Raw genomic sequence first — 18,633 nt, 5'->3', positions numbered from 1 at the left:
GATAATGCAAATTACACACATTTGACATCGTTCAGGTCACTTTCAGTTCCACCACAGCAGAGACGGTGTGCACAGAGACTGCCAGTCCAAGTCTTACACATCCGACTGGAGCAACATGATGTGTGGAGCTCCCCAAGGCTCAATCCTTGGTCCTCTTATATTTAAAACATGTACTCTATAGTAGCTCCCTACAACACAGGGAGCACAGTCAGCGATGGTCCAGTAAGCTGCACAGTCTGAGGTCACTGTGTCACTGAAAGTGTGACTACACGAGTGCAGCGGCGGCGGCGGCGGCAGCGTCCTGACCTGCGATCTCGTCGATGGTGTTGGCTCTCATGTCGAGCAGCACGGTGCCGTTCAGGATGCAGGAACGCAGCTCAAACAGACTGTGAAGGGACAGCGTGGCCACGTAGGGTTTGCTCCACCGTTCGCCTCCGTCCTCCACGTCCTCCTCGAACTTCAGCCACCTGAAAACACAACGAGAAGACTGAGCTTCAGGTACCAGTGAAACGTCTGCTGCGGCCCCCCGAGACCCCACAAATCTAAACCGTCACATTAGGCCTGAAATAACTGCCCGACTTCTGGTCCACGGACTACTGTCGCAGAGAAACGAAGAGTTCGTGAGTCAGAATTGGCTTCAGATCACATTAACTCTGCAGTATCTGTTCTGTTTTAGTTAAAAACACGAGTTCCTCCTCCTCGGCTCAGTTTGACTCGTCTGAAACAATCCAGGCTTCAGAAGATAAAGAGGAAACACGTCCAGATTAGTCTCACAGATGTTATCTGACTTAAAAATATCAGAATAAAATCCGCTGGATTAACAACCAAAGTCTTCTGGAGGAACTTGTAACGTCTGCGACGCTCAAACGATGAATCCTGAATAAATAAAGTTTATCCTGAACAGAGAACGGAGGATTACAGATGAAAGCAGAGCGTTAGAGCAGATCAGGTGTGTTATCATGAGCACGTGAACTCACCTCGCCGTCTCCTTCCACTCCTGGAAGTCTCCATCTCTGAAGGCGAGCTCGTCCAGTTCTGTGAACAGGTCGTGAGGGATGTGCTCCTCGTCTCCGTCCTCCGTCCCCAGGATGAACTGGACTCTCTGGGACGGCGTGTCTGCGGGGACGCGACAACAACCTCTTGATCAGAACGGGAGCGTGTTACTCACAGAGCGCGTGCGTCAGATTAACGGAGCGTGGACAGACCGTATGTGGGTGACTCCCGTCCGTCCTCCCGGTCTGAGCGGTCCCGCCGTTTCCGGTGGTGCCGGTGTCCTCGGTGACGGTGGCGCCTGCGGCTCTGTCGGCCCAGAGGAACGTGGACGCCGACGTACACGGCTCTGTGACCTGCGGCAGGGACAGACAGTCGCTAACAGCCCCCGACCGATGAAGACCACCCCACTGGATCCCACCTGCTTCGACTGATGCAAATGAAATTCACTTTGCAGCATGCCCCCCCCCCCATCTCATTTGATAATCAGCGACCTGAAGTTAAAAACCTGTTTCTGATCATCTCGACTGTAACGGAAGCAGAAAACTGGACACTTTTTTAAAATCAGCCTGTATTTTCATATCACGTGAGGCCTTTTTATCTTGTTTATCCTCACCACTCACCTGCAGACAGACTGACTCACCTCTGCTGCTTCCTGTTTGACTGTAAACACACAGAAGATACTTCGCTACAGTGTGTGTGTGTGTGTGTGTGTGTGCGTGTGCGTGTAAACACACGACTCACTCTCCAGCTCTTCTTTCTCAAAGTTGGTGTGGAGGGTGGAGCTGGTCTTCCCCTGGTCCAGCACCGCCTCTTCATCGTTCCCCTGCGACGGGAACAAACGTCAGTAATAATGAGATATCAGCGTTTTATTGGACAGGAAGCCGCGCAGACGCACTAAAACAAATATTTGTTTATTCATTAGAGCAGCTGACTGCGGCCGTTTTCTGTTTCCTTCTGCAAACGTCCTTATCGTTCCTTCCTGTCGTCGTCATCATCATCATCATCATCATCATCATCATCATCATCATGCCACTAGCCAAAGATCTCCTGATCGTGTGAGGAAAAGGTTCATTCAGGCCATTTTAAATATTTTATTATTTAACACTTTAATTCCTAATAAGGGAATAAACACTTTCAAAATGTCATAACTTCAGCGGTTGCGGGGCCTCGGGGAGGGGGGGGTGCCGACCACGAACCACAACATGCCATCTGGTTTCCTGTCGTCGCTCTAACACATAAAACACAGAAATGACGGGGTTGGTGCTGTTTATTTCTCTACACTCTGCAGCTGCTGCACACACTCAGACTGTGTGGCTCCGCCCACAGCCGGTGGGAGACGCCATGACTCATCACACTGTCACCGCTGATGTCAACAGGAAGTGCTCTGACAGCTGGACGTCAGCAGACAGACAGACAGTTCTGATAAACACTGATAGCTTAGCTTCCACACTGATCATCATGCTAATGTGATGCTAATTAATATCATTAAATGTTGTTTAAACACAAGCAGCAACACCAGAACTGAATAAGCTGAATAATAAATGAATGATAAACACCCCCAACACCCCCAAACACTCGTTAATCCGTCAGTGTGTTCAGTTAATCAATTAACTGTTCAGTCTATAAAATGTCAAACAGAAACAGCAGAAAATCTGTAATGAGACAATTAAACAGCGTCGACAGAGAAAGAGACTTTAAGACGTCTACTGATTCATTCACAAGTACTTTGTACTTCCTGAACTTTTACTGCATGAGGCCGACAATACTGCTGTTCTTTTACTGCATGAGGCCGACAATACTGCTGTACTTTTACTGCATGATAATACTGCTGTTCTTTTACTGCATGAGGCCGACAATACTGCTGTACTTTTACTGCATGAAGCTGATAATACTGCTGTTCTTTTACTGCATGAGGCCGACAATACTGCTGTACTTTTACTGCATGATAATACTGCTGTTCTTTTACTGCATGAGGCCGACAATACTGCTGTACTTTTACTGCATGAGGCCGACAATACTGCTGTACTTTTACTGCATGAAGCTGATAATACTGCTGTACTTTTACTGCATGAGGCCGACAATACTGCTGTACTTTTACTGCATGAGGCTGACAATACTGCTGTACTTTTTCTGCATGAAGCTGATAATACTGCTGTACTTTTACTGCATGAGGCCGACAATACTGCTGTACTTTTACTGCATGAGGCTGACAATACTACTACATTAAGTGTGTCCTCGTGATCAAACTGTCCTCGTGATCAAACTGTCATGAGCTGACCGACACGAGGATCTTGTCACAGATCACAACACGTCAGGAGGAAACCGAAGCAGCGTCGAGCTCATCTGTGCCAGGCGACCTTCCTCTCACCCCGACAGGAAGCGCCTCGCCACGAGTCCCGACGAAGGGCCGACGGGGTAGATGACTGCAGTCTGCGCCCAAATGAGCCGCGAGTGACAGATCCACCGGGTTCATCCAGGTCAACTACAGATTTCCCACCGCGGTGGACACACAGGGCTCAGAGGATCCCTCCCTTCCTGTCATCACAGCGTCTGTTATCACACGGCCGAACGCCACGCTGACCACCAGGAAGTGGAGCGATGTGTACTCTGCTGCTTCCGCTTCACTTCTTTTACGGGATTTAGTGCTCATGGTGGGAACTGTTCAGCATGGCACACACACACACACGCACACACACACACACACACACACACACACACATACACACACACACACGCACACACACGCACACACACGCACACACACACACAGTCCCATCCCTGAGTTTTAAAATTCTTCTTTATTTATTTGCGTCAGCCGAGTGTGAAATCTGACGTCTGTGTCAGTCTGTCTGCACACTGTGCAAGCTTCCTGTTTATGAAGGTGCAGAACCGCACACACACACATGATAATGATGATGATTTTAAAACCAAACAAAATCCTCTCTGATGTGTAACTTGAGTTGCTGCTCACTCTGTTGGCGTGACCGTCATTTCTGTCCTTTAACAGAAGCGTTTCCACACTGTGGAACTGTCACTGTGACTGAACTAAAAGATCTGAGTCCTTCTGGAAGACAGTGAAGACCAGAACAGACAAGGGTCTGGTGACATTTAGTTCAAACGATTCTAAAAATAAGGTGTGGAGGAGGACTGTGGTGATGATTCGGACCCAAAGATCAGCTTTCAGACTTACAGTCTGGAGCGTGTGGAGAGTCCAGGCTGATGCTGGTCCACCTGTAGCCACGTCTCTAAGTACAGCAGCAGTTTTATATCCAGCTTCAGAGAAACTGGAGGTCGTTCACATAAACTGAAGAATTCAACAAGTCCATAATCGCACAAATATCAATGATTTACCTTCATCACAACTAACTTCCCCTCAGTGGTGGAGGAAGCACTCAGACCCTTTACTGAAGTAAAGTACTAATACTGTACTAATAGTAGAAATACTATAAAATACTCTGCTACAAGTAAAAGTCCTGCATTGAAAATGTTGCCTCAACTAAAAGTAATCAGGAAAATGTACTTAAAGTGTTCAAAGTAAAAGTACTCACTTGAGAAAAATGTCCCCTGTGACTGTTCTGCTGTTAACATTTATATCATTAGATTATTATTTTCATCACGTTCAAGGCGGCTGCGTGTGTGTGTGTGTGTGTTTCTCCTTTCACGAATCGAGCGTCTAGTGTTTCAGATCGTAAAACCCTGAAAGCTGAAACGATTGATCCGTTAATCAATTAGTCAATTAACAGACAATTCTCAAATATGAAGTCTTCTTCTATGACAGAAACCTGAAGCGTGCAGAGGCAGCTCTGTGTCCGGCTGCTCGCCTTCACACACACACACACACACACACACACACACACACACACACACACACACACACACACACACACGAGGGTTCAGCTCTGATTTTCCTGTTGAACCGTCTCATTTCCTCAAATGTTTCGTGAGCCTGATGACGAACACGTCGCTCATGTTCCCCTGATGTCTGTGAGCGAAGGCCCCAACACAAACGACAGAAAGTGTGTTTCCTGATACATACCAGGGACATCGCTCTGGCCACCCTCTGACTGGCAATGTCTCCCCAAAAGTCTCCCATAGCTGCTCTGTCCAAAGCACAGTCAGCTGTGCCAAATCGACTCAGATTCCTGAAGGCACTCGCAGCAAAAAACGTCCAGAACGAGAGACAAACTTTCAGGCGGAGAAGAAGAGGACGACTGCCAGCGGCGACGTGTGGACCTGCAGAACGTAAACACGGACGGCGTGCGGCCAGCGGAGCCTGGCTGAGGCTTCGTGTATTTATAGCCGAGCTGTTGCTTCACCGAGCGTCTGTCAGAGCGAGCAGCGAGCCTGGAAGTCTGCAAACACAGCAAGAAGAAAAACCAAAAAAAAAAAAAACAGGGGGCGGGACGTCGTTTTCCTGCTCAGAAATGTGGACGATCATCAAACAGAGCAGGTCAGACTGAACTGACAGAAACTAACTGAACCGCCTTCACCAGCAGTACGGTACTCCCTGCTCATACTACTGACACTGCAGTACATTTACACAAGGTTCAGTAACTCACACACACACATATATATGTTTATAGTATTCTACAGAGGCAGAACAGGCACCAGTCTGTCCCAACACCAGACGAGTCAGTAACATCAGAGTACAGAAATTGTTTGTGCACTTCTGTCTGCCCCCCCCCCCGCAGGCCTCAGTTAGCTGCAGCTCTTTTCCACTCAGCTCAGGAATTCTAATTGGAAACAACAACGAGTCCCAACACGAGCACAGAGCACACACTGTACATATATCAACACATGACTAACACACAAACACACACACACACACACACACACACACACACACACTCTCCACTGAAGACAGAACCAGTGAATCCAGACACAGACCTGGACTCACAGACACAGACCAGGACTCACCGACACAGACCTGGACTCAGCTGACTGACATCCAGGACCAGCAGCTTTCCTAACATGAAGCTGGAAGGACGTCATCGTGTTGCTCCTCAAACTGCTGCTCAGTGTCGACCTCCTGCTGTACCACAGTCACCCATCCCAGCCAATCAAATTATCCTTGAATCAGTGCTGACAACAGCCTACAGTGACCAGATCACTCAGTGTGGGGTTTCCACGTTTGAGAAAGACCTTTAGTTCTCATACTTCTGTCTTCTGACTCTACTTAGATCAGTAACAGGTCCTACAAGTCCAGCTGAGCAAACCTAAAGGAGAAAGATTCAACATCTGTGCAGCACCGGTGACGATATCCTGACTTCTACTCCCCCCTATGGCTCAAACTACAAGACTTCCCCATAATGCACCTGAATAGTGTCCTCACTGTGACATCATCATCACTGTGCCACATCACTGTGACATCATCACTGTGCCACATCACTGTGACATCATCATCACTGTGCCACATCACTGTGAAATCATCACTGTGACATCATCTCTGTGACATCATCATCACTGTGCCACATCACTGTGCCACATCACTGTGACGTCATCACTGTGACGTCATCACTGTGACGTCATCACTGTGACATCATCACTGTGACATCATCACTGTGACATCATCTCTGTGACATCATCATCAGTGACATCATCATCACTGTGCCACATCACTGTGACATCATCACTGTGACATCATCATCAGTGACATCATCATCACTGTGACATCATCACTGTGACGTCATCACTGTGCCACATCACTGTGACGTCATCACTGTGACGTCATCACTGTGACATCATCACTGTGACATCATCACTGTGACATCATCTCTGTGACATCATCTCTGTGACATCATCATCAGTGACATCATCATCACTGTGCCACATCACTGTGACATCATCACTGTGACATCATCATCACTGTGACATCATCTCTGTGAAATCATCACTGTGAGATCATCTCTGTGACATCATCACTGTGCCACATCACTGTGACGTCATCTCTGTGACATCATCACTGTGCCACATCACTGTGATGTCATCACTGTGACATCATCTCTGTGACATCATCCACTGTGACATCATCACTGTGACGTCATCACTGTGCCACATCACTGTGACGTCATCACTGTGACATCATCACTGTGACATCATCACTGTGACGTCATCACTGTGACATCATCATCACTGTGACGTCATCTCTGTGACGTCATCTCTGTGACATCATCATCACTGTGCCACATCACTGTGACGTCATCACTGTGACATCATCTCTGTGACGTCATCATCTGTGACATCAGCATCACTGTGCCACATCACTGTGACATCATCACTGTGCCACATCACTGTGACATCATCACTGTGACGTCATCACTGTGACATCATCACTGTGACATCATCTCTGTGATGTCATCTCTGTGACATCATCATCAGTGTGCCACATCACTGTGACGTCATCACTGTGACATCATCTCTGTGACGTCATCACTGTGACGTCATCACTGTGACATCATCATCATCACTGTGACATCATATCTGTGACGTCATCACTGTGACATCATCACTGTGACATCATCACTGTGACATCACTGTGACATCATCACTGTGACGTCATCACTGTGACATCATCATCACTGTGACATCTCTGTGACATCATCACTGTGACGTCATCACTGTGACATCATCATCACTGTGACATCATCTCTGTGACATCAGCATCACTGTGCCACATCACTGTGACATCATCACTGTGCCACATCACTGTGACATCATCACTGTGACATCATCTCTGTGCCACATCACTGTGACATCATCACTGTGACATCATCACTGTGACGTCATCACTGTGACATCATCTCTGTGACGTCATCTCTGTGACATCATCATCAGTGACATCAGCATCACTATGCCACATCACTGTGACATCATCACTGTGCCACATCACTGTGACATCATCACTGTGACATCATCATCAGTGACATCATCATCAGTGTGCCACATCACTGTGACGTCATCACTGTGACATCATCATCACTGTGACATCATCTCTGTGACGTCATCACTGTGACGTCATCACTGTGACATCATCACTGTGACGTCATCACTGTGACATCATCATCACTGTGACATCATATCTGTGACGTCATCACTGACATCATCACTGTGACATCTCTGTGACATCTCTGTGACATCATCACTGTGACGTCATCACTGTGACATCATATCTGTGACGTCATCACTGTGACATCATCACTGTGACATCATCACTGTGACATCATCACTGTGACATCACTGTGACATCTCTGTGACATCATCACTGTGACATCATCACTGTGACGTCATCACTGTGACATCATCATCAGTGTGCCACATCACTGTGACGTCATCACTGTGACATCATCTCTGTGACGTCATCACTGTGACATCATCACTGTGACATCATCACTGTGACATCACTGTGACATCTCTGTGACATCATCACTGTGACGTCATCACTGTGACATCATCATCACTGTGACATCTCTGTGACATCTCTGTGACATCATCACTGTGACGTCATCACTGTGACATCATCATCACTGTGACATCATCTCTGTGACATCAGCATCACTGTGCCACATCACTGTGACATCATCACTGTGCCACATCACTGTGACATCATCACTGTGACATCATCTCTGTGCCACATCACTGTGACATCATCACTGTGACATCATCTCTGTGCCACATCACTGTGACATCATCACTGTGACATCATCTCTGTGCCACATCACTGTGACATCATCACTGTGACATCATCTCTGTGACATCAGCATCACTGTGCCACATCACTGTGACATCATCACTGTGCCACATCACTGTGACATCATCACTGTGACATCATCTCTGTGCCACATCACTGTGACATCATCACTGTGACATCATCACTGTGACGTCATCACTGTGACATCATCTCTGTGACGTCATCTCTGTGACATCATCATCAGTGACATCAGCATCACTATGCCACATCACTGTGACATCATCACTGTGCCACATCACTGTGACATCATCACTGTGACATCATCTCTGTGACATCATCATCAGTGACATCATCATCAGTGTGCCACATCACTGTGACGTCATCACTGTGACATCATCATCACTGTGACATCATCTCTGTGACGTCATCACTGTGACGTCATCACTGTGACATCATCACTGTGACGTCATCACTGTGACGTCATCACTGTGACATCATCATCACTGTGACATCATATCTGTGACGTCATCACTGTGACATCATCACTGTGACATCACTGTGACATCTCTGTGACATCATCACTGTGACGTCATCACTGTGACATCATCATCACTGTGACATCATATCTGTGACGTCATCACTGTGACATCATCACTGTGACATCATCACTGTGACATCATCACTGTGACATCACTGTGACATCTCTGTGACATCATCACTGTGCCACATCACTGTGACATCATCACTGTGACGTCATCACTGTGACATCATCATCACTGTGACGTCATCACTGTGACATCATCATCACTGTGCCACATCACTGTGACATCATCAGTGACATCATCATCACTGTGCCACATCACAGTGACATCATCACTGTGACATCATCACTGTGACGTCATCCCTGTGACATCATCATCACTGTGCCACATCACTGTGACGTCATCACTGTGACATCATGTCTGTGACATCATCATCATCACTGTGCCACAGTGACATCATCACTATGCCACATCACTGTGACGTCATCTCTGTGACGTCATCACTGTGACGTCATCTCTGTGATGTCATCTCTGTGACGTCATCTCTGTGACGTCATCACTGTGACGTCATCAAGGGTAATTTCTATTTTCAGGTTGGAAATTAGAACATTTAGTTTGAAGCTCAAACTTTGTTTTCAGTTTCTCAGTTTCTGAGTCTTCTACTATTTTAAGCTCATGAGAAGCTCAACACAACTGACAAATATGAGAAAAAAACATGCCAAAACTTTTTAACATATTGTGCAACTCAGAGAGAACACACACACACACACACACACACACACACACACACACACACAATAGAATCAGATGTGCTCCCAGGACTCCCCAGAGATCCCCCAGTCTGTGCTGTCGCTCCCATATTAGGAAAACCAGCTGAGAGGAAGAAGCACATGAAGCCAGATCTGCTCTACAGCAGCGTTTACTGACCCAGGAACTGTGGGAAAATTCACACACACACACACACACACACACACACACACACACACACACACACACACACACACACACACACACACACACACACACTGAAGGGCTGGGTGAGGTGGGATACAGATCAGTGGGGGCACACTCTTAGCCAATCACATCACAAGTCTCATAGCTCTGAAACAGCTGAGCCAATCACAGCGAAGCATGACGACCACAGCTCACGCTTCATGAGGAAGTCACACTGCTGTGTGGACGATGCAGAGGGACGTGGACACACATCACTGTGACAGCTGGTCTCAGTGCAGGCTCATCCGCTGCTAGAACACCTGACAGGTGTAACATCACCTGCTGTAGTCTGTAATATCACCTCTGCGACACATGACACCGCCTCTCGTCAGTCATGAACCGGTTTGCTTCAGAAAGAGATTTTTTTAGTGTCTGACTTCTTGTGAAACTGTCCTTCCTGTCACAGCACAGCTCATCACTGACAACGTGTTTTTCTTCACAACAGGTCCCCTCCCCTTCTGTCCGAGCTGCTGAAAAGCATTCTGGGTAACAGGTCTGTCAAAATTGACCACATTCTTCTGCACATTGTGTCCATGAGAGGACAAACCAATACAAGCACAGACGTACTGCTCGTATATGTACATTTATGTCAGCATGAACATTTCTTACAAAGCTGCACCTTTCAAAATAAAAGTCCTAAACGGTGTGGTTTAATTATTCCCTCCTTCACTTTGACCTACATTTCATTGTTCTCATGTTTTCGGCTGACAGACAAACTGGTGGAGTACTGATGGAGAGCGCTGCTGAACAGGCCCCCCAGGTGTCTGCAGCCTGTCAGAGTGTTTGTTCTTGTTCAGACAGGCTGTACTCGTTATTCTAAGCACCTGACAACATCATGGAAAGGATCCATGGAGCCAGAGTGAGATCCTTTTTGTTTAAGCAGTAACAGCCACCACATCACTCTCACCAAAGACTCCACTCATTATTTTATTCATTATGTGATAACAGAAACTGTTTTCACTATGGAATATTAAATTAAATATTAAAACAATCACACCATCTTGTTTTTCTTTGAGTAATAATGTGTTGACAGCCCGACCGGCTGCTGTAGGGAACCAGTGAGAAAGACCAGGAAGGGGAAGGTAAACATAAGTTAGCTTCTTCCTTCTCCTTTTTTGAACATGTAGAGAACTTTAATTTAATTCCTCGCTGATTCTCATGTTCAAAATAAATTTCATTTTATTAATTTCATTCAGGTTCACTACTGCTGCAACTTCCAGCAGCCTTCTGAAGGCAACTCTGTGCCTCCCGACACTCTGTGACGTGTTATTTAGTGCCAGAGTCCAGCTGTTGTCATCGACAGCTTTGTGTTATCCTCCTGCCGTCGCCATGACATCAGAAACAGTGTTTATACTGGCTGTGTTGGATCATGGGATACAGCAGGCCTGCTGCAGGCTACAACCTCCATATGAACACACATACACACACACACACACACACACACACACACACACACACACACACACACACACACACACACACACACACACACACACACACCTTTATCAGTGATCAACGATTGAAAGGTCTGCTGAGGATTGAGCCAATCAGAGTCTTTGTGGGCGGGTCTAAAGTTTTTCTGGGCTACATGTCAATCAGGGTCAGTCCTCCAGTCCAGGAAGAGGTGTGATGCACCTAACGCTGTGTGATAACTGACAGAGGAGTTAACTGTCAGTCACAGAATGAGGAGAAAATATGTTCAGGGGCTCTAACTTCCAGACTTTCTGCTCATGTTTTGCTTTTCTTTTGTCACTTTTGTTCTGTTTGTCCTCCTGATTTCTCTGTTTGTCTTCACTGTTTGTCTTCAACTCTTATCAAACTTGCAGATAATTTAAACTAAATATGACACCTGAACAACACAGATTGTGCACAGAGACCACTCAAATGCAAAGATGCTGAATGTATCTTACATAAAGCACAGGCAGGCAGACCAGCGTTCACATGCAGACACCCCCCCCCCCCCCCCCCCCCCCACTGCACAGGAAGCTGCTGCAGCAGCTGCATGTGTGCATCACAACACTTTGAGACAACGAGGCTCAACCAGGTTCACCTTCGTCCTGACGGTGGCGCTACAGCAGAGGCTTCATCCTCTGAGGAGAAAAAGGAGCGAGTGCTGTTTTTAATACCTGAGGTTCAAAGCTCATTCATGACGCTGGCTGAACGAGCCCCCCTCAGAGCACCTGAAGGAAAATGTAAAGTTTTCCGACCAACAGCAGGGCAACGCCATCTGCTGATGAAGAGCGCAATTAAGTGAAAAGAACCTGAAGCCGACACTAAGACCAACTAGAGCTGAGCGATTGTGAAAAAAAGTCTGATTATTTTGACGGATATTGCAATTAACTGATCATTTCTTTAACAGACGCTGAGCCTGAAAGGGTTTAATGAGTGAACATATGCTAACACAAAAGAACAAAGGACACAGGAGGAAATGTCCCAGCAAAGCTTTCCTTACTGCAGCGCTGTCCAGCTGTCAAACATATTCAAACTGTCCAGTCTTAACGTGGGCTCACTGTAAACTACATTAAAGGAAAAGCAGACTAAAATAAAAGGTGATAAAAAGCTTTAACTGTCTTCAAACAGATGATGTGAACGAGTCGAGCAGGAAGCTGCTACACAGCTTCTTCTTCTTCTGTCGCCCCTGCAGACCTGCTCTCCACCCTGACAGGATCCAGACTAACAGCCCACCAGAGAGCGTCGGGCCACCAGAGGACGAGACCGCTGATGTCATCACAAGTCACCTGGGACGCCTCGACAACACTAACCTGTACACGTGTGTGTGTGTGTGTGTGTGTGTGTGTGCTTTCAGGCTGCGGGACAAAAAACACTTGATTTGCTGTTCCTGCACCTCAGAGGCCACCTGTCAATCAAACACTGTGGGCGGGTTTAAGTCGCTCCTGCATCAGACAGGTGAGTGATGAATGTGTTCAACGTGACGTTCACAAAATCTAGAGTGTGACTCCAGATCCCCCCCCCCCGGCGCCATCGCGACATATGGAAACCTGCAGCACACACAGAGACACTGATGTTTAGCAGAGCGGCGGTGGTCCATCTGACCAGGGTCACCGGCGGATGCAAACGTTTGTCTGGTAAACGCAGTTTGCTGGGAGCTGATCAGCAGCGTGCACATGTGTGTACATTACACTCTGTTTGTCTTTCACACATGTAAATGACTGTGTAAATGGCTCATTACCTGAGTAACGACTGACTGATCAGCTAACTGCCTCTCTATACGTTTGACTTCAAACACTGCGCTGAGGCCCACCTGTGCCGGCCCCGTTTGGCCTCACGCTGCTGCTCCGTCCGGATCAAAGAGCCTAATAAATGTCGTATTATTGTTGGGCTGAAAACCTTCAGAGCTGCCACTTCCGCCTCCATCTGCACCAAACAATAACCCGCTCCATCAGCCGGTGTGTCGGCTTCACGGCTTCACACGGCTCACATTGTTCAGAGCTGAGGGTAATTTGAATGGAGAGAGTGAAAAGCTTCACCTCAGTTTTCATGGAGCGTCCACAGACAGGAAGTCAGCGGCAGATTAAATGTGTTACGGAGGAATCCCGCCTGCTTACATGGACACATCTGCTAGTGATAAAGACTGACTGTGGACCAGCAACAGCACCAACAAACAAGCACAGAGAGTCCCAAACCCGCACTCTCAGAGCTGAAAGCTGGTTGCAGGGAAACTTTGGCCATGTTGTTCCACTCGTCTCTTGTTTAGAGCCGTGGTCTCCAAACTCCATGACCCCTTAAAGGTCCAGCGTGAAGGATTTAGTGTCATGTAGCGGTAAGACTGAATATCCCTCGCCTCAGCCTCCTGCACAGCGGCTGATAACAACATGAAAGTCCCTCTCTGGAGTCAGTGTTAGTTTGTCCCTTCTGGGCTCCTGTAGGAACACGGCGGTGGGACATGGTGGACTCTGCGGACGAGGAGCTGCTTCCTCTGCACGTACAAAGAGCTCCCTGTAAGCTAACGAGAACATAACAATGAATATTATATTGCATTGTGCCGACAGATTGCCATAACTCCTCCACGCCGGACCTTTGAATCACAGGCTGAGTACGTCTCCCAGCAGCGAGCAGCCAGAGGCTTCAGCAGGTTTACAACAGGCCCAATTCACATATAATAGTAATAATATAACCACCAATAACACCCCCTGAACACGACATGATTATACCTCACGGATGTCCTTTTAACACTGAGTATCTGCTGATACCAGATCTGATCAGACGCTTAAATCTAGAGCTACAACTAACGATTATTTTCATTGTCAAATGATCTGTAGATTATTTTCTCCATTAATCTGTGAGTTTTTTGTTAAGTAAAATATCAGAAAATGGTGAAAAACATCGTTCAGTGTTTCCAAAAGCCCGAGATGACGTCCTCAAATGTCTTTTTCGTCCACAACCCAAAGATATTCAGTTTACTGTCATAAAGTGAAGTGAGAAACCAGAAAATGTTCACATTTAAGAGGCTGGAATCAAAAACTTTTGACTGTTTTGAGTTAAATTACTGAAACTGATTAATTGATTATCAGAGCAGTCTGTGATTAATTTAATAGGTGAAACTAATGGTTGCTCTGCGGAGAAGGCGCCTCGTTCAGCCACAGAAACTGTCCGCTCTCGTCTCAAAGGGTGGAGCTTCGTCCCTCACAAATGATCTTTGGTTCAGAATGAACATTAACGAGTGACAGCTGATTTGTCATTGTGATCAATGAAAGTGACGAGAAGCTGCTACCTGAATGTTTCCTACACCGCAGCTGTGGGCCAATGAGAAACAGCGTCAGAGTTTAGTGAATGTTTCTGCCAATCAGAACGTCAGAATTCAGTGTTGCTCACATCTTGATTATTTCTGCTCAGGTGTGGTATATGACTATTAAAAAAAGCATATTTAACTTTTCAAATGCACCCTCACCAGAGAGAGCTTAAAGCCTAATCACCTGACATCACGAGCAGCAGAGCAGAACACCGCTTCACGTAGACGGCGGTGCCCTGCTGCTACAGTCCACGCTTCATCCACATCCTTCCTCCGCTGCAGTCAACTTATCTTTAACAAAGGAAACATGACAGTTGATGAAATAATTGATTTCAGCTGACGATCGGCCGGCCCCACTCCTGCACACCACGTGGCCGTAACGGCACAGACATGTTTGAACAGAGTCATTATCATATAACAACAGAGAGCTTCGTGCATGTTTAACAGGCCAAAACGAAAGCAATGTTTAATATTTCATGTCTGACAACATGAACATGAAAACATTAACATAAAGCTACAAACAGGCTCGATTAAGCTTGTAATGGGATGTAACTCATCTTAACACAAGTGAGACCAGAGAGTCAACGTTTTTCTAAGTGACAATAATCCACAGAGCTCCCTGTTTTTCTCCACAGTCGGCAGTCTTATTCAGTGAAGTTTGTATAAAACTGTTTTTAACTAAACAATACTGAGTCATTCTGGTCTCCATGGTAACAGCAGCATCCAGCTTGATGTGGACCCTGTCAGCCTGCATAACCACAACAGGTGGGGAGTCAGCGCCTTGTTCAAGGGCACCCAGAAGAGTTTGATCAGCTTCAGCTCAGCTTCTTCCAGCTGACTCCCCCACGCTGCCTTCCAAAGATGATGTGAATCACTCCATCCCATCACAATATACACTCATCCCCACGTGCTCTGCCAGCAGCTTTCAAACTTGACGTTCACTAAACTCCTCAAGGACACTTGAGGATTCACTCGTCAGTTTAAACACTCATCTTTCCAACCACTTACACGGGAGTGCACGTGATAGTGCTAACAAACCAAACTCCATTAGACAACTTACTAATTTAATGCATCTGTGCTTACCGGCAAAACAGGGACATTGTCCAACAGCTCAATAATTTGTTCTGATTAATTATAAGTAGGTCTCACGTTCGGCATGTGAAGCAGAGTCCAATTAGTCCTTATTTAAAGAAAAGCCTCACTTTAACTTTGGCCAAACTATTCGCCGCTACCACCCAGAATGGTAACGTTACAGGGGCAAAGAGCGATATGAACGATGTCAAGCCAACAAAAGCTGAAATATTGTAAAAAAAGAGCTCTGTTGGGTGGATGTAATGCATGCCGGATGTAAGGGTAGTTGCATACGAGTCAAATTCTGCTTTTCAGTGCATTTCAGAAGTCACACAGATGTGGGGGGGTTCACCTGCGGCAGGAATCACCAAATTCTATTATAGGGTGCCGTAAGGTTCACTTCTTATTAGAACCGGGCACGCATCGTTACTTCACTTCCTGGCATAAGCGTGGTCCCTTAAAAACAAAAGCAGTCGGTTCCTAACCGTTGTTTCCTGTCGGGTTCAGAAGTTATCCGTTCCCAAACACACTGAACAACAGTTAACACGGAGTTTTTTCTGCCACTGGACACCACGTTAGGAAAAAGGCTCCAGTTTCTCCTCAGTTTCTGAGATAATTCACAGCCCGCTGAGGAGTCGCTAGCCGCCGGCTAACAGGTACACTTAAGAGGAAAGTGGGAACTTACAGATGTGAGGAGCGGTCTCATCTGTTCGCTGTTGTCTTCCTCCATTTCCACGAAACGTTGCGAAAACTCCTTCTTCTCTCTTCGGGGAGGCGATAATTCATCCAAGTTCGCTAACCGCCGGCTCCCCTTCTTCTGTAAACGTTTCTCTCCGCCACTACTTTGCAACTGCCTGGAATATATTAACTCCAGCTGCAAGGCCCGCCTCTTTTTGATTGACAGCTCATTTCTCCGTAGACCTGGCACCAATTATTTTCTTTCCACCAATCCTCGAGCCGGAAAATTAAATGGGCGGGGTTATGGCTGTAACCATGCACGAGAGCTTTTTTCATTCACTTCGGTTTGTCGGTTGCCGGTGACATAAAAGCTTTTACTATTAACCCGTTAATATCTGCTATTATTATTAGGGACACGGGGCACGCTCCGAGGCACTCTGCAGGAGCCAGTGACTCGGGGCTATCCCACGCGTTTCTTCTTATTATTATTATTTTTCATCATCCTCAAAATTTTTGTCCCTTAACTCGTCCCGCAGCTTTGAGAAAACCCTTGCAAAGTTTTTCAAACGTCTGTAGCTCAGGCATACATTCACCGAGAGACTTCATTTGAACTTTAAAACGTAGATAATTTCGTCGGCTCCAAATGACCCTCGGCACATTTTGATATCTCTTACGGTTTTCGAACTATGACCATCGAAGGCCGACGTAAGACGCGAACAACTGCGAAGACTTTCCCATAAGAAATGAATGGGGAAATTTCCTCAAATTTCAGCCTTTTTCAATTGTCCGCAGCTCGGCCATACTTTGTCCTAGAGACTTCATTCAAAGTTTAAAACGTAGATAAATTTGTCAGCTCAAAATTAATACCGGCACATTTTTGATATCTCTTACGGTTTTCGAGCTATGACCATCTGAAGACCATCAAGTTTCTCACAAAAATGCTCAGAATCTCTCCCTCTACAGTGGGTGATGTCATAAGTTAGAGTGAGACAGCCGGTGAAAAATCGCCTGAAATGTGTTTCTAAAATTGCTGTAAAATCCAAACGGTGAATAGGAGACACATAATTTTGGGATCTTTTGTAGACAAACTTGTCCTCTTTCGTGTGATGCCCTCGAAAAAGCCGAGAGACTTACTGAATTTAAATAGTGAGGCTTTTTGTGCAGCCATCTCCCTCCTGCTCTCCCATTAAGTCCCATGTTAAAATTCAGAGCTGTTTTGTGAGCAAAGCAGAAATGCCTCCTGTCTTTAGCTCGCCATAAAACGAAAAGTTGTTGTCTCAGGAATAAAACGAGGAGATGGTCGGACTCAGGAAGGTCTCGGGAGTCCGATGATCTATAGTACACTCTGATACGAGGCACGGTTCTCTCACCAGAGGATTTAGTTCAGGAGGTTCGCCGAACCCAAATCTCACTGCATACAATACAAACTCCTGTTCTCTGAGTCGCAGAGTCTTTTTAAGTCGACCATTTTGTCATTTTTCTAAAGAATATCTGGACATAAAACACACGTACATCTGGCCCAGACTTGTCCGCATCTCACAGTGTAATCGGTTTTTTGATAGCAGCTACGGTTTTGACACAATCGCAAGTTGTTCGGAAGAAACCGACAGCGAAAAAGCCGCTTTTCAAGGGAAGAGTTTAACAGTTGCAACTGTCATTTACACACACACCGGTCAATAACCCACGCACACACATCTGCAGGACAACAAGCCTGAGAATGATTATCTTAACGAGCTCAGTCAAAACAAGGGCATTGTTTGAAAACAATCTCCGTCCAACAAGCAGTTAAACTCAGCTTCAGAAAGCTCTTTGCCAAAGAGGTTGAGACAGTAGTCACACAAATGCACACACAAAAAGGGCTAACCAACAGCTAAAAAGTGATTAAAAACAGCACGTCAAAACTGAACAGGAACAGGTAA

The 18,633-nt window shown here is 46.3% G+C and overlaps 1 protein-coding gene across 2 annotated transcripts in view; it reads right to left on the bottom strand.

The window, feature by feature from the left end:
* LOC121610454 (sodium bicarbonate cotransporter 3-like) overlaps window positions 1-16,881 on the bottom strand; it is a 38,165-nt gene extending 21,284 nt beyond the window's left edge. Inside the window, exons 1-5 of one of the 2 annotated variants that reach the window (XM_041942566.1) lie at window positions 16,722-16,881; window positions 1,735-1,816; window positions 1,206-1,346; window positions 978-1,116; window positions 307-467 (exon numbers count right to left, since the gene is read on the bottom strand). In XM_041942566.1, coding sequence (XP_041798500.1) covers window positions 307-467; window positions 978-1,116; window positions 1,206-1,346; window positions 1,735-1,816; window positions 16,722-16,766 — 568 coding nt within the window. In that variant the 5' untranslated portion in view covers window positions 16,767-16,881. Of the gene's footprint in view, window positions 1-306; window positions 468-977; window positions 1,117-1,205; window positions 1,347-1,734; window positions 1,817-5,029; window positions 5,332-16,721 lie in introns of those variants that run through there. The other variant, XM_041942565.1, reaches the window with a different exon arrangement.
* Window positions 16,882-18,633: the final 1,752 nt, after the last annotated feature.

The sequence above is a fragment of the Chelmon rostratus genome, chromosome 8 (assembly GCF_017976325.1).
Source record: "Chelmon rostratus isolate fCheRos1 chromosome 8, fCheRos1.pri, whole genome shotgun sequence".
Taxonomy (NCBI): domain Eukaryota; kingdom Metazoa; phylum Chordata; class Actinopteri; order Chaetodontiformes; family Chaetodontidae; genus Chelmon; species Chelmon rostratus.
Note: the sequence above shows the minus strand (reverse complement) of the source record. Positions and strands in the feature narration are given on the sequence as shown.